This window comes from Lactuca saligna, chromosome 1 (genome assembly GCF_052625555.1).
Source record: "Lactuca saligna cultivar CGN05327 chromosome 1, ASM5262555v1, whole genome shotgun sequence".
In the NCBI taxonomy this organism is placed as follows: domain Eukaryota; kingdom Viridiplantae; phylum Streptophyta; class Magnoliopsida; order Asterales; family Asteraceae; genus Lactuca; species Lactuca saligna.
In genome coordinates, this window is record NC_136417.1 from 65,010,172 (window position 1) to 65,028,231 (window position 18,060).

At 33.9% G+C, this 18,060-nt stretch overlaps 1 protein-coding gene across 1 annotated transcript; it reads right to left on the minus strand.

The window, feature by feature from the left end:
* Positions 1-8,695: 8,695 nt before the first annotated feature.
* LOC145038406 (non-specific lipid-transfer protein Lac s 1-like) lies at positions 8,696-9,584 on the minus strand. The gene is made up of 2 exons (XM_078986782.1): positions 9,177-9,584; positions 8,696-8,931 (listed from the first exon to the last, which is right to left on the minus strand). The coding sequence occupies exons 1-2, from the start codon at positions 9,509-9,511 to the stop codon at positions 8,922-8,924; spliced, it is 345 nt and encodes a 114-aa protein (XP_078842908.1). The 5' UTR covers positions 9,512-9,584; the 3' UTR covers positions 8,696-8,921.
* Between the last annotated feature and the right edge of the window lie 8,476 nt (positions 9,585-18,060).

The window sequence follows — 18,060 nt, forward strand, 5'->3', positions numbered from 1 at the left end:
TGTCTTACGACCCTTTACATTGTCCACCAAGTTCCAAACTTGATTGTCATACTTGGACTGAATCTCGCTGTCCATAACCTCTTTCCATTTTGCAGACTCAGGGCCTACCATGGCTTCCTTATGAGTGTTACATTCATCCAAATTTACTAGTGTACTATCACTAATAAATGTTTAATCTTCTGTAGTAATATGGAAACCATAAAACTCAGGTGTATTTCTAACTCTACTGGAACGCCTCATAGGTATAGACTTGTCGATCGGATCGATAGGAGTTTCCTCCTCAGGTTGATCGCTAGTTTTTTAGGTTCCTTCACTACTTGACTCTTGAAGCTCTTTAAGGTCAATTTGCCTCCCACTATCCCCTTGTAATATAAGTTCCCTCTCATGGAAAACGCATCTCCTTGCAACAAGACAACATTGTCACTCGGTCTGTAGAAGAGATAACCAAAGGACTTTTACGGGTAGCTGATGAAAATACACCACTCACTTCGAGGTTCGAGCTTGTCGTGAGTCTCGCTCCCCACGAAATCCTCGCAACCCTAAACCTTGATGTGTGCTAACGAGGGAAACTTCCATGTCCATATCTCGTGAGGTGTCTTGGCAACCTTTTTAGTTAGGACTCTTTTAAGGATATGGGCGGCAGTCTCCAAGGCATACCCCCAGAATGAGATTGGTAACAAAGCTTGACTCATCATGGAACGAACCATGTCTAACAAGGTTCAGTTGCGCCTCTTAGCCACACCATTAAGATGTGGTGTCCTAGGTGGCATCAACTGTGAAACAGTTCCACATTTCTTAAGATAGTCCAAGAACTCGATACTAAGATACTCACCACGTCGATCGAATTGGAGCATCTTTATCTTCCTGCCCAGGTGATTCTCCACATCTTGCTTAAACTCTTTGAATTTATCAAAGGTTTCTGATTTATGGTTTATTAAGGGGGTGTTTGGCTTAGCTTTTCACAGCCAAAAGTTCTTTTTGGAAAAGAAAAAAAAGCCAAAGATGTTTGGCAAAATTAGTTTTAAAAGCTACTTTTGAAGTTTTTACATAAGGAAAAAGAATTTTTTTCGAAAAGTCAGGAAATCCTGACTTTTTGTAACTCTTCCAAAAAGGATTTTTGGGGTTTGAAAAGCTAAGCCAAACACCCCCGAAGTAGATATAGCCATATCTGCTGTAATCATCAGTAAAAGTCACATTGACGCGATTAGTATCCATTGTGGAGGTTCTGAAAGGCACACGCACATCGGTGTGTTTGAGATCCAACAAACCCTCACCCCTTTCCCAAGAACCAGTGAAGGGTGACTTTGTCATTTTTCCAAGTAAACAAGACTCGCAAGTGTCTTCCGACCTTAAGTCGAATGACTCCAAAACTCCAGCCTTCTGGAGTTGGCGTATGAGCTACTTCTTGACATGTACAAGATGACAATGCAACAATGATGCCTTATCCAAATAATTAGAAGAATCGATATGCAACACATTATTTCCTATGTTGTGTACAACCATCACAGTTTCATATACACCATTGCAAGGTAATGCTTTAAAAAAAACCATTATAATAAGCTTTTATTGCACCAATTTCATTATCATAAAAAATGTGAAACCTTGTTTGTACAAACCATGAAAAGAAATAACATTTCTCGCCATTCCGGATGAGTAGCAACAATTATTCAAATCTATTTCTAGCCCACTACTAAGCAATGAAGAGTAAACTCCAATCTTGGTGACAGGTGAAACCTTCCTATTCCACATGATCAAGTTTATCTTCCTATGCTCCACATCCTTACTTCTTTTCAGGCCCTGCACATCAGAACAAATGTGAATACCACAACCTGTGTCAAGAACCCAAGAGTTAGAATGTGAGGAGTTTTTAGATAGAATAGTGTAAATACCTACATGGGTGGGTTTAACCTTCCCATCCTTAACATCCTACAAGTACTTGGGGTAGCTTCACCTCTAGTGCCCCTTATCATGAAAATAGAAGCACTCTGATTCTTTTAGGTTGGCCAAGGGAGTAGCAGAACCTCCTTTGGTTCCACTTAAAGATGATCCATCAAGAGAGTTTCCCTTATGGATCTTGGAAGGAGCCTTCCTCGTCGTCTCCTTACCTTGCCCGTTTGCCAAAACAGGGGCACTAGTAGTAGGAGTGGTTACAACATTTTTACATTTGATACCACTTTCGACAGTCCTCGAAAGGCACTGAAGTATTCTCATAGTGACCTCCTCCTTTTTCATATGATATGTCATGCAGAACTGATCATAACATGGAGGTAGGGAGTATAGGATAATATCTATCACCAGATCATCATCAAAGTTCAAATTCAGTTTGAGTAGACAGTCCACAAACCTTTGCATTTTCTAAAAGTGGCTCAAGATGGGTTTACCATCCTTCATCTTTATTGTAATCATGGAGCAGATGATTTCATAACGCTCTTGACGAGCACTCTAATGGTATCTTTCCATCAGATCCTAGTGCATCACAAAAGGGTAAAAGTTCTCATAGGACTTTTGGAGTTCAGTAGACATGGTGGAAACTATGATACAAGCTACCTTGGTGACATGTTTCTCTTGTGCCCTAAAATTAACAATCTCATGAGGAGTAGCAACAGATTCATTGATGACCTTAAGCTCCATGTCTAGGACATATTCCTTGTCCTCATAACGAGTGACCATCCTTATATTCCTAATCCAATCATTGAAATTAGTTCCGTCAAAGATGACTTTCCCACAAAGATTTATGAGACAGAAGGAGCCGGCAGGGTTTTAGCCAGAAGCAGCATTGTTGGAAGACATCTGAAAAGGAAGAAAGACAAAGTTTAGATTAGATATAGATTACTTAATATAACACCCAAAATGAAATATTAAGGCTAGGACCCAACACAATATTATACAATTTGGAACAGGGATATCGTAATCCATCTTGCAAAATAGTTGAAGGTAGGTAAATGACGATTTACAAATTTTCACCATGAAAAACGAAATTGATTTATTAGGTTTTAGATGAATTGAAATTCCTAGATACTTTTGAGACTCATTGAACTTTTCAATGGCATTTTTAAATCCCGATTATGCCCTTCAAGTTTGTGACTGTGATATTGAGGATCACAAACAAGGTGTCAATAACCATACAAATATACTTGGTACTCTTAATGTCATTTATCAACTAATCGATGTACAGGTTAACCACACACGCTCCATCGATCTATGAAAAATATTAAGCCACCATTTCCCACCCTTTCTAGTCCATATTAGTGTGTCAGTTAACCACACATGCTCCACTAACGACTTGGTAAGGTGCAAAGTGTAATTTTATGGGTTAACATCAATTTCACATTTTCCTAAAGTAACTATGATTGAGAATTTATAAAACATTTAGTTACTTTATATTTATCTTTATACATTTAATAAGAATTATAGTTTTTGTCCTACCTATTTTGCTAACAACCCTCCACCAGTCAAGGAAGCAGTGAGTGAGAGTGGACACCCATTAAGCTGCCATTTTATAGGCAACAAGCTTATACCCCCTTATAAACCGGCTTCGTGAATGAGGCTTACTAACGGTAACACTGACTCGTTCTTATATATATATATATATATATATATATATATATATATATATATATATATATATATATATATATATATATATATATATATATATATATATATATATATAATTAAACTTATAATATTATAATTGTATAAGGGTTGAATTTTTAAATTTTAAAATTCTAGGGTTTGGAATAAATTTTTAATGTGTGACTTTACGAATTCCAAAACTTCAGGGAAAATTTTGAAACTCTTCAAAACTTTTCAACTTCATAACATATGAGTTTAATGGTCTTTTAAAATGAGACTCTTCATTTTTCTATAACCTATGATTTTTTAATGATTCATTTAAATGGAAAAACTTTTAGAATTCCATAACTTGAGGACAAGTTATGGAGTCCATTAAAATCATCAAGAACGACAATTCAACTAACAAGAATGTTCAAGTTCTAGATCAAACTCATCTGATCAAGGCAATTCAAGTCAAACAAATTCCATGTAATTTGGACTAATCATATAAACAAAAACAAAACATGAAATTGTGACAATCACCTTACAAATGGATTAACATGATCATTACCACATATTAAAAAACATATTTTTATGATTCAAACAATCTGGGATAATGATTATATCAATTTGGGGAAAAAAATCGTTTTACTGCACTCAGCACAACTAACTCGGTGAGTCCATGAATTGGACTCGTCTAGTAGCTCAATTTGTACATGGAGTCGTCGAGTCCAGCAGTGGAATCGGCGAGTTCACCAGTAAGGAGGCAAAAAAACTCAATTTTTCCAACTTAAAACAAGTAGCCTAAAGTATAATTGAAAGCAAGCCTAGTCTCTGATAGCACTAATGGGTTTTGAGCATACTAACACTCCTAAGGTGTTCATGCAACCCTAAATACCTTGGATCTATGTTTTCACTATTATACATGCAAACTTGAAGTTTCCAAGGTATTAAGCTAACTAGCATATAAAACTTTGATACATAGTGAATAAAACTAGTTAGGAAACATACCTTTTGTTTTGGTTGATTACTTGGAGTTTTAAGAGCCTAGCACCAATAATATGAATGCCTCAAGTGGAATCACAAATAACCACCAACACTTGCAAACTTTGGAAGAGAACTCTCTACCTCACAAAATCGGCCTTTCCTTGATAACTCACTAGGGTGCTTTTTTCTTGAACCAAAGGGCTTCTTATATAGCGTGCACATTAGGGTTACACCATGTAACACATGACTTTCCACATCCCTCATGATCCATGGGTTTTAACCTCCATGGAGCACCCATGGGTCACCACATGGGTTAAGCCCATGATAAAGAATTATGGATCACTAACCCACTTTATGAGAATGAATGATTTACACAATCAATCCCTATATATTTAATTAGTCTCTTTTGACCACAAATTTAATTCCAAATCAATTATTGATCAATACTAATTAAATAATATGATTTCATATTAATATAGTATAACTAATAATATATTAATAAATCATACATATCCTCTTCTCAAAGTCCAAATTGTTCCGGTGAAGTGCAACCCAAATGGACAATGCCAAATCGGGTCAAGTACATACCAAATATAGTTATGGACTTAGACACCTTATCCAACATTTGCTTCAAATATGCCATGTACGTTTTAATGAGTCATGCCCGTATTAAGTAAGCCATGCAAGTTTCAAGTAGGCCATGTACGTCTTGAGTAGTCCATGCATATTCCTTAGGTGTCAAGCTCGTCTTTATGTTGATCATCCATGCATGTACCATCTTTTCTTTCTTGATTCTCAAGTCATCATTATCTCGCTTGTTTCTCAATATTGATATCATCCTATTTATACTAGGGTGTTATTCAAACCTTCTGAGCCCACAAGATGGCCCATGCAAGCCCTACTACGGCCCGTTGATAAATCCTAGAAACCTCCACCTATAAATACTCCACTTTTATTTCTCATTCTTGTTTTCTAACTCTCTCATAGATTGTTGCTCTCACACCCATTTGGAACATCTTCTAGACACAATTCCATTTGGAGCAACTTTGGAACCTACATTGAACCTTGGAGCAACTTTGTGACCAAGTACCCCCTTTGAAGCAAAATCGAGACTTTTTGTTATTGGATCAACATCAATTTTTTGGGGAATCTTTGGTCTTGGTGCATGATCAACACCTCACAGAAGAACCCTGGCGCACCTTCGGTTATGGTCCCCCCACCCCCCTTGAAAGTTCCTTGGCGCAACTACTCTTGGTCCAACTCCCATTCGTAGGCCGCTTTGAGCATCTCCTTCACTTTGCAAGATCTTCTCGGTGCAAACTCTTATTGGTCTAACTCCCCCTCGTAAATCCCTTGGCACAAACTCGGCCTAACTCTCCTCTCTTTGCATATTCTCTTGGCGAAACACCTGCTTGGCACAACTTCGCCCTCTCCCCTCACCTACTCCTTCTTGACCACTCACCTTCTAGTGCCTTATACCCTCTTGCGCCACAAACCATCTTGGGCCACACACCCACTTGCACCACACAATCTTTTGGGCCACACACTTCTTCTCCTAATTTCTCCATCTCTCCTTATTGTGTTATTCGATACTTTGAACCCAAGGCACACATTTTTTTGGCGCAACACTCTAGCCGAAAATGCCTCCCTTACTCCACATTCAACCCACGATACCCTTCTCTACTTGCGACATACTCCAAGAATTTATAATTGTACCACACCCAAACCTCATATCTTGCTCCTCACTCTACCCTAGCTAAAAAATACCTTATAAAAGTCTCAAATCGTGAGCCCTTGCTTCATTTTCTCATGTCCATTCTGATCCACAGCCAACATTGATTTTTTTTCGCAACATACCTTTGGCGCACCTTCTTCATCAATCCTACCTTTGGAAAACATCATCTTGATCCAACCTAACTTGCGCCATCACGATCCCTTGTAGAAATGCAACATCACCCATTCTCTTGTCTTGGCACAACTTAAACAACATCAAAATATTAGTGCATCTAAGATGAAACTATTGGCACAACTTCTACTCATCCAATCTCATGTTGCGTCATCAACCAAAATCTTTCTTTTGCCATACTCTCAGTTCTACCATAAGTTACTCTAACTAAATCTTAGTTTCGTGCAACTTGATCTTGTTTGACACTCTTGGTGTAATTATAACTATTGTGCCACACTCCCTCTTGCTCCACCTATCTGTTGCATCCCACTCTATCCGAGATACTCTACAAAGTCTTTGGTGCAACATTAAAGTATACAACAATACCTCTTGGCGCAACATCCTTTTTGCATATCTCCATAATTAAGAACACAGTTGTGCCAACTCTTCTTCTATCATGATCGTCAAGCAAAAAAACGAGGTTAACTTTCTCTTGTGCCATCAACAGTTGAAGCAACATCACTTGGTCTCAAACCCTAATTGTGACATTCACAATCCCAAGGTGAGCATTATGATTTTTTAATCGATTTTTCTTTTTTTCAAAACCCTAGTGATCGAATTTTCTATATCAAGCCCTAGTCTCTTATGTAGAGCATCACTAATTTTTTGTGTTGGAGCATCATCATTGTAGCACACTCTCTCGTGGACCATCTCCAAAGTCTAGGTAAGCATCATCATCTTGGTATGAAACCCTAGTTGTCAAGTTTTTTTTTTGTTGAGCAACATCATGTGTTGTATGTACAATACTTAATTATTATGTGTACATCATAACCTTTTTGTTGATAACTCTATGCTTAGTCAAAACCATCAAAGGTTTCATCATCATTCTTTGTTGAGTATCACATTCCTTGATCAATTTAGGTAACTATTCATTCTCTTTCTTTTCCTCAATGATGCTCATGGCATACATACCGTTTTTTTGCTTCTCTTGACATAACATAGATTTTAAAAAAATTTCAAGTGTCATTGTCAATGTGTGCACCTCTATCTTTGTGTTGTTCATTGATTCAACAAGACATCAACCGGTAAGTCATATCCCTCTTTCTTCTTCAAATAACCTCATGCGATAATATTGTCTTTCCTTCGTTGATGACTCGTGTGTTCATTAGTTTATACATACCTTCCTATGCTCAGGTTCCCCTAGTATTGGTCTATCACTTTTTCTTTATGAATACCACTTCTTATTGCAATCATATTGGGTGAGCATCACACTCTTTTAGTATTCTTTTTTGTTGATCATTCATTCACTTTCACATACCATGCTTAGGTTACTTATTGTTGATCCTTTGATCATATCTTTCCTCTGAGCATTATACTTATTGGTGCATATCTTGCTTTTCCATCTTCAAGAGTCTATTACCTTCACTCTTCTTCCTCAAGGTAATGTCTCTTTTTTTTTTATCTCTTTTGATCTTACTTCTCATGCCTCATTCATTTTATTTAAGATCAACATTTTTTTTTGTTTTCTAAATCTATCTAAATCCACACACTCTTCTATGTATTCTTGGATTTACATATATAGTTGCCACTTACTGTCTCTATGATACATATTCTCTTTGTTAGTATCTAAATACATCATCGTTTGATATGCCGTAGTTATCATAAACCATGATTTAGCAGTTTACTTGATCCTTGCACTTTTGGTATGATTTAATAACATCAACTTTTTGTTGTTTTATATGGCATCTAGTCCTTTCTCTTTTATTCTTACTTGTTACGTCATTCATTTTCAGGCCTATATATACTTAGTGAATTTCTAATTTGCAGATTCTTCCTATCTATAGTTGAATCAACAATACTACTCAAGTCATAACTTTGTTTAGTTAATGAAAATGAGTACAATTTTTTTCTCACACCCCACCCCCTCCCTTTATTTTATTTTGTTTTTCCTTGGAATTTAATTAATATTATATGTTAGGAGTAAAGCTGCTGACAAGTAAAACTATAAATACACAACACACACTATTTACGTGGTTCGGTCAAGATGGTCAAGATGACCTACATCCACTGTAATAGAAGAGATAGAATTGAGAAAATTGATGTGATTCTCTTTCTAAGATGACTCTGTGCTTAAGACGCGCATTTTTATATTTTTCTGGACCTCAAATAAGTTGGATGATTAAAGGTGCAGCCTCAAACCGGTCCTCTCTGTGTCCAAAAAGTATTTCGCTTAAAGCTTAGCACGTGTAAATTAATAAACCTTTGCAGTTATTAAGAAAAAGACAATACTGATATATTACAAGTAAGTAGAGGAAGGGACATAAATAAGACGATGACATACAAATATTACATGCATAGGCACCAGTCAAAAGGCCGTACAAATCATGCATAACCATATGCGGTAATATATGTCTTTTTCAATCAAAATAGTGCTCTCGCTATTTATTGTAATTTATATATGCTTCTAATCTTCGGAACATCCATTAGAATCACCTTACTGAACCCTGCAAAAATGACAAACGCCAAGCAAAATCAATACAACTAATGTGTGTTCATGCAATATTTAATCCAAATAGATGTCTATGTAAATTTGTAACTGATAAAAACATATAAGCATATATATATATATATATATATATATATATATATATATATATATATATATATATATATATATATATATATATATATATATATATATATATATATATATATATATATATATATATATATATATGTTTGAACATACTTGGAACAATCAGTGCTAGGACTGATCTTGTAAGGGATGCTGACACCACACTTGCCGGGGAGGCTAGCAGCGTTGCCAGGATTGACGCCACCAGAAGCACTCTTTAAACAGCGACAAGCAGTCTGACGATCAGGAGTTGTTCTTGCAGCGCTATTGAGTGATTTAACCCCATTGCAACATGCCGATGGCACAGCACCACCATTTTTTAGGTAGCTAAGGCATGGAGATAAGCTACTTACCACCTGAGCACAGGTAATAGCAGCCTCTGCATAGGGTGCGGCCACCACCATGGAAGTCACTACTACACATAAGACCATCATTGCCATCCTTGCCATTTTTCAAGTTTACAAGCACAAAAGTCGTAGGAAACTTATATGTGATTGAAAATGTAGTTGGTGCAAGAAACTTTGTACGTCAAAGGTATTTATAGCAATTCTTGTCCATGCCTATGTGTGTGTGAATGGATTCGTTGGTTGGAAGTTGGATTTAATATTAATTGAACCTTCAACGCCTTCGATGGAGCTCACTTTTAATTGTAGGGCATAGCTATGACTTTCCATTGCCGACCAAGTTTGGGCTTTTGGATCTTAAATTCTGTATATCAAAAACTAATTTTTACTTTTCTCATATTATTGTTCACTAGTTACTAATTAAGCTTGGCCAAATTAAATCTATCATTGTGACCACATATAAGACATTATCAGTTATAAAGTTTGTTATGTATCATGCATATGTATTATAATGACCTCATATAAGACATGTTTTACCAGATTTTAGATGCTTATTTTTTGGTGTCTACATAAGACTTAGTTTTACCTGATTTAGATGCTTATTTTTTGGTGTCTACACGTCCTAAGTAATTTTTTTGGAACCAGCAAATATATATAAATAAAAGAAAAGACTTCCAACTGCCAAGGAGCTAAACTAGGAAGAAATGAATACAAACTAAAGTAATGAAAAAAAGCGATAATCCCAAACAAACATCAGTAACACCTCAATAACAAAGAATTGGACATGCATTCCACTCAATCCGATTACACACTCCTTGGGTGCTAGGGTGCTTTAATCATAAAGACGTCATTGATTTTACCTAGTCAACCACTTTTGTAGGAAAAATCCTAGAATTATTGAATATACTCGCATTCCTCGCTTTCCAAATACACCAATGATTTATGTAGCCCATTCCAGCATGATTTTGTTTCTTCTTTGGGGCAATCAATCCACTTAGCTGCAAACTCCAAAAAATCCTTGAATTTACAAAAAAATGTTAAGTGTAACACCACACCATTTGAAAATCCACTAGTTTTCGCGAAAGAACAATCTGTAACACTAGGCTTGAAATCATTTCATTATCCGGGGCCGTGACCCAAAGATCAGTTATCATAAGGCTTCGGGCCTTGAGGAAAGAGAGAATTAGACCCTTTTTGGATGTGGGTATTATAGATTTGGTGATCTGAAAGTTCGCTTTGTGTTTTGGAGCCTGAGGGTATATCGGTAATGTGTCAGATTGGGCCTTTATAAAATTTGGATTTGTAATTCGAAAAGCTTTGAGGCAAGGGTAAGTTTATATAACTGTATAGCTCCTTATTACCTTTCCGTGGATATTAAGAACGTCAAAATCGGACATAGAATGAAGAAGTCATGGCCTCCAGAAGTTTGGTGGTTTAAGAGCTAAGCCTAGTACAGTGGGCGTATAAAAGAGCACGTTGGGCGTACTAGGCAGAAGAAGTGCGGGAAACTTATGGAGCACAGTGGGTACTAAGAGTACACGGGGCGTACTCCAGTGAGATGAAAACCCTAATTTTTGGGTATGAGCCCTATTTAAATATCCGTATGGCCTTTGGACAACTAACCTTATCATCCCCGATTTTTCATTTCGTCCAATTGAAACCCAAGTTCATCCTTTGAGTGTTCTGGAGCTTTGAATTGGTTTTTGTGGCATTTTTGTATGTATTCAATTGGAAGGAACTTGGAGACCAAGCATTTGTTGAGGTTGAGCTTCTAGATAGTTTGATTTTAGGGTTGTTTAAGAGCTTTTTTGTGGTCCCATAGATTCTCCTGGTGAGTTTGTGTAACTTCAGGAGTTGAATATGTTATATCTCAATCTCTTTGTTGCTCATGTTGTATAAAAATGTCATCCTGATGGTTGATATGAGACCATGCATGAATTTGAGTTCTTAATATGATCATTGATGGATAAAAATGGATGTTGGGTTCCATTAAGACATGTTAGGGGTTAAGGTTTCCAACCTTATGTATTAGAACCATAAGATGGTTGAGATCTAAAAGTTGGACCCAATTGTTGACTAGATTAAGCACTAAATGGCTTAGGGTGGCAAGCAGCCCAGTACGTTGGGCGTACCGGTGATCGGTTGTATACGCCAATCGTACAATGTGTACACCAAGCGTATACCTCTTAGTAGCCTTTTGAATATCGGTTCGGTTTTGGTCATTTGGGCCTTAGTTAGGTGTTGAGCCTTAGCTTCTTTATTTTAGGTTGGCCTCAAAATTTATTAGTGGACCTAAGTTGCATGATTTGGGCCTTATGGGACTTGAGGTCAATATTTTGTTATTGGGCCAAGTTTGGGTAGGCCCATTATGGAATGGTAAACGCACTAGTACAAAAATGGGCTATGGTTACACCAAAAAACTGTGACCATATGCCTATAGTCACACCTTTTTTTTTCATCGGAAGTGTCACCGAAGGACGTGCCATTTTAGGCACCATACATCCACTTTTAAATTTAGTGGTTGTAACATATGAAAACCTGTGACCATAGCATAAAATTGTGGCTATACGGTAGAGATTTTTGTTGTTGTACACTATCATTTTATCCAATATTGTGGTCGTAAACACTTTTTAGACACACATTTTTTTTATTTTAGTGACTATCTTTCATGTAATGGTTACGTGAAATTATTTTTAGTGTGGCGTATTGCTATTAATTGGTCACACAAAAAAATTTTATTATGACTATAGACTATCGTTTAGAGACACAAAATTAAGCATAACATGACCATGTTCATCAAATGGTCACTTGAATTTATTATCACCATTACGTTTTGCTAATAAATTGTCACACAAAAAATTATTCGGTATGACTATTAACAATCTTTTAGACACACATAATTAATCAACTCATCACAATGCTCCCAAAATGGTCACATGAATTTATGATTTTAATGACCAAAAGTATTTTAAAGACACATACTATATTTTTTACTATGATTATCTTATAACTTACAGTCACATACATATAATTTAGCATGACTGTTGCTATCATTTAAACACATAAAACGTAGTAAGTGTGGTTATTTTTTATCTTTTCGACATAGGAAATCAATTAAACATAACTGTAAGTGATTTATAGAAACAAAAGTATATATAATAGTGGCCAATGTTCACCTTATGAACATAACAATTTGTTTTAAGTGTGACCGATTTTATCATTTAAACATTAAAAAATTCCAGATTCTTACTATTGTTTTTATTGTAGTCACACATACATACTTAAACCATAGTTGTAAATATCATGTAGTTATATAATGTTTTTACAAATGTGACTATTGTCGAACATACAATTACATGAAGGTAGAAATAAGTGACAGATGTTATGATTTTGACACACAATTATCTACATTAATAATATTATTTAGTTTTTTGTCACATATATTAAATTAAAACATGACTATAAAATCATTGTAGACACACAACTAATGTTTATCGTCCTTATTGTTTAGTATTTAGTCACACAAAATTTTGATAACCATAACATTTTTTATCCTTTAGACACACCTATAGTTTTCAATGTGGCTATTGCTCATAATTTAGATATCGCAAACCAATGCAATTGTAACCATTAGTGTTGTATCGACACACAATTTCATTTACCATGACTATATTTACCCTATTGTCACATTAGTTTTATCTTATCATGTTGTTTTTTTTAAGATTTTGACTCACAAGTATTGTTTAAATATAACAATACATAAACTATTAGTCATATGATTATTAAATAAAGTGACATATGTATCTTTTCCGACACACAAATTTTCAAGGTTGTATTTGTTTTACTTCTAGTCACACATGTTTAATAAAAAATGACTGTAAAACACTTGCAGACGCATATTGAGTTTCTATCATGACTATTGTTAGCCGTTTAGTCACACGACACATTTGTTGTGAAGTAACCATTATATACATTTTAGTGACAATAAAATAAAACATGATGATAAAATTATTAGACACATGGAATAAAAAAAAACAATGTTAAATAAACATAACCGTAAATGGACATATAAACGACAGAAAATATCAATATTAATAATAATTCAAATAAAATTTTTCATTCATAATTTCACTAGTTAAATGGTAAAAATCCTTGTAATCAAATCATGTTTATTAAAATTGTTAAAGAAAGGAATAAACAGTCATAATTAACGAAAAACTAGATTTCTTTAATCTTGTTGAAAGTGCTCCTTGATGCTTGCCAATGCTATCTGTCGTTAATTTTTTTTTTTTGCTTCGTGGAGCTTTTATGTTCATCATCTTGAGTTAAACTTTTTCTTTGTTTCTTGGAGCTTTTATGTTCATCATCTTGAGTTGATCCCATTCGTGGTACCTGAAAAAACATTGAAAGAAATTTGAACAACTATTAATTTAAAAGACTAATTTAAAAAGGAAAAAAAAAATAATGCATAAAGAAGTTAATAGAAGAAATAAACCTTTTCGTCACATTTGTCAAGGTATTTTGGCCATGCAACAAAAGTTTTATGTGCATCCTCAACTAATTTGATATCACCGTTTGGATATGGTAAAAATGCAACTCCCTTTATCACTTCATCAATTGAAACTTTATAGCAGTCGTCTTGAAGTGGAACTCCATGAATTATTTGTCTTTCTGAAGATATGTAAACGGTACCAAAAGCAACATTACTTCTATTATTTGGATATTGTAGAATGCACTTCATTGTCTTCATTGTCTACAATGATTGCACATATTTAGATAAAAAAAACAATAAACATAAATTTATATTTTCATGTCAAAATAAAAATACATACCTGTGAGAGTTTTGGTGAATGAGTATCTTTTGTTTTTGGATGTGAATTTATAGTCGTACTCTTAGATTCAACAGTTATTTTGGTGGTCTTTTCCATTACCTAGAAAAAAATAATTTAATATCATATTAAAATCAGAAAATACTGCAAAAAAATATTAAAATCAATGAATTTGTCAAATAATTACTTACTCGTGTAACTGTTTCATTTGTCGATGCTTTATTTGTGATATGTGTTTTCTCTATGATAGTATTAGTAACAGGAGTGGCATGAGATTCAATGTTCTTGTCCACTAAAAATACCTACAAAATTTAAGGAAAATGATCAATTTATATAATAAATGCATTTTGCAGAAACAGTAACAACTCACTTGTGTTGGAGAATGATTCGGATGAGATGGTAGATTAGGTATCATTGTTCCTTGTGATTCAAGATGAGCTAAAACTAACTTTATTGTATTATCTTGTTCTCTCACCTTTGTTGACAACGCCTTAAGTTCTTCATCTTTTTTCTGCAGCTCAAGTCTCTCATATGGTAGTTCAAACTTTAGGTCCGCAATTTGTTCTTTTGAAGATCCTTTGGTTCTAGGAATGTGGAAATATCTGTTAGTAGTCACCCCTGTGCCAACCCCTTTTAAGAATCCACCATTTTCCTTGCCAAAGACTATTGTCATGACATCTATCCCATGATCAAGCTTCACATCTCCATCTTTGATTTGTTTTTCATGTTCCATCTGTACACAAAAATATATCAAAATAATGTCTTCAATAGTTATTTAACAGGTCTAGTATTTATTATAGTAATAAAACAATAAAGGAGAAAGTTTTAATGAACTTACTAGTTTTTCTGCCATGACTTTAACATTAGCATCTTCCAATTCGTCTGCTTTGTTTTCACATCGTTTACACCACATTAATGACCGGGGGGGGGGGGGGGGGGGTATTTCGTCTTTGGCAAGTACTTTATTATTAACCTAGTAATCATATACAACAAAATGCAAAAATATTATCAACATGAACCAAAAGAAGCAAATAAAGTAAAAAAAAATATATACATTCTATTAATCTTACTACGATCATTATCATAAGCAAACCTATATTTTAAATAATTAATTTGCAATTGATGGACTTTGCTAGATCTATCATAACAAATACTCAATAAATACACAATGAATGGAATAAAAAGCACTTTTGATTTCAAAACCTCATTATTTCCATAGGGATGGACTCTCCCAAGAATAATCTTGATAATTTTCGGGGAAATAAAAGAAAATAAAATTATAAAAAAAATGATCCATTAATTTGTTGGTAAATGTTGACCTTCTTGGACCACCTGATGTAAAAAATGACATTTTTTTCCATGTGGTTAGTGTCGGCAGTTTTGAACATGCTTGCAAAAGACCGGATACATAACAATTGTGCACATGACAATTTTGATTACACTTCTTATGTGTAAATTATCTTATTTATAATGATCTGTATAAATAATAAAACATATCAGCTGTCATGATATGAACTTTATACAAAATATAATGACATTTATATCCAGCAAAAATCAAATTAAAACATGTCATAAATTTTAAATTTACCATTTCACTAGAATCTCTTATTATGAAAAGTCATATGCTAGTTATATTGTAATTTGCAAATAAATATCAATTTACTCGTGATAACTAGTTTGTCGACATACAAAAATATGAATATTATATATGTAACAAACCAGTTAATGTATCAATCATTGAGCTATCGTGAAATAATCACATATTTGTAACGCATCAAAATTTGTTTTGTTTAATTGTGCTCATACTGCTGGTGAATTGGTTTTCCTGGTGACATTGGTTTTCCATTCCTACCTGCCGATAATTTTTCCCTCCTTCAATTTTTTTTTGTCATCTAATAAAGTTTTATTAAGGCTGTACATATGCCTATAAAAAAATATTTTCCAACTGTTATCTACTTTAAATGGATTAACATAAAAGCCCATATCAAACAAAACGAAACTCACGTTTATATAATATAAGCCTATATGAATCTTTACAAATTAAAATTAAATGTTTACTTTTATGTATAAAACATTATATATAATATATTATAAACTTCTTCAAATTTCTAAAAACCACATGTATCCTCTATTTTTAATAACTCAATTCCAATTTTACCCTTTGATAACTCTTTTACATCTTTTTTTATACTTTCAGAGCTTCCCTAAAAACAAACACATATACAAATACACAATCCAATCAAAGATAGAACTTACCAGTTTCTCTCTTAGAGCCGTATATCCTCCTCGTCCCATCCGGTGATTATAATTCGATTTCGAACGCGCTACTATCGCCTTTCTCGACGTATCCTTCCAAAAAAAAAAATTCACAGATCTTATAAGTATTTTTAACCTTAATAAAATATAAAATAAAAGTCATAATGAATATAAAAAATGATTTTAACCTTGAATTTGTCTGACTGTGTGTGTTCAACGAACTTGTCCCAGTGATCTTGGCTAAGAATTATTGTACGGTATCGTTTAGGAATTCTTTTAAGCTTGGCGGTATTCCCTAAGTTGGGCTCTATGTACTTTGCATACAATTTTCTTCTAAAATTCCGTAGAAGCATACCAAGCCGATTCATTATATATTTTCTTCGACTATCCTCAATTTCATAAAAACGCTGAATACAAGTAGCTAGTATGTTAGTTATTGAATGAAATTGTATTGGAGAATACCAATAACATATGAGTTGCATATAAAAAAGCATTATTTACCGTTATCTCTTCCGATAGTTTTTCCTTGACCTCTTTTGTTACCTTCTTCCATATGAAAACACTAACTCCTACCCTTCCCATACTAAGTCTCCCAGATAACTAGGTAACTATGATCTATACTTCCCTGCAAACCTTCCAAATTCATCAAACTTTACACGTTTTTTTCTTCCACCAGAATTTGTATGTTCGGTCCGTAACTTTGGCAATCGAGTCAATCCCCTCTTCCTTGTTTTCTTTGTAGTCTTTGTATTGCTATTGGAATCACTAGAAGTGTAATCCGATGTGTCTTCATGTTCTGAATCATCTAGTTGGCGGTTGCTACTGGTTCTCCCCTAAAAAAACGTCAATTGGTTGATGTTTATTAATTAGAATTAGAACTAGAACTCATTTGCCTCATTTGTGTTTTGACTCAAAAGTGACAATAATACATTTATTGTTAAACTATTTTTTTTAACCAAATTAAATGGTAGATTAATGATGGAGAGCTCTAATTATAAGAATGTACTTTATTTTTCTCTCATTGTAATTGTACTATTCACAGTTCTTTGTTAGTATTTTAATTTAATATAATTTATTTTGTATTCAAATTCTTTGAATTTATATTATTTTATTTAATCAATGATCAATTAAACCATCACTGTATTTACTTTGACTATTTTTGCAAAAGATGTTTAGAGTTCAACTATTAAACATTGAGTATTACTGACAAAAAATACTTATGATCACATGTTTTTTTTTTCTGTTATCATAACAAAATATTTAGTTTTCGACACACATAAGAATTAAACAGTAATCATGAAATACTAATAGTCATATGTTTCTTCTTTTTTGACGACGATTGTTTACTTTTAGTTGTACGTAAAAATTAAACCATAACCATACAACACTTGTAGTTTAAGGTTCTTTTTTTATTAAACCTTAAGCATATAATACTTATAGCCCTTGTTTTTTTTCCTTAAAACATGGCCGTAGAATACTAAAGGTCACATGTTTTTTTATGATTATTAATATTTTTTACTTATAATCACTTATATATATATATGAAATGAATAAATGTCCACAAAATAA

Excerpts from the sequence above, each read along its gene's own strand:
- LOC145038406 (XM_078986782.1), bottom strand. The coding sequence starts at position 9,511 with ATGGCAAGGATGGCAATGATGGTCTTATGTGTAGTAGTGACTTCCATG.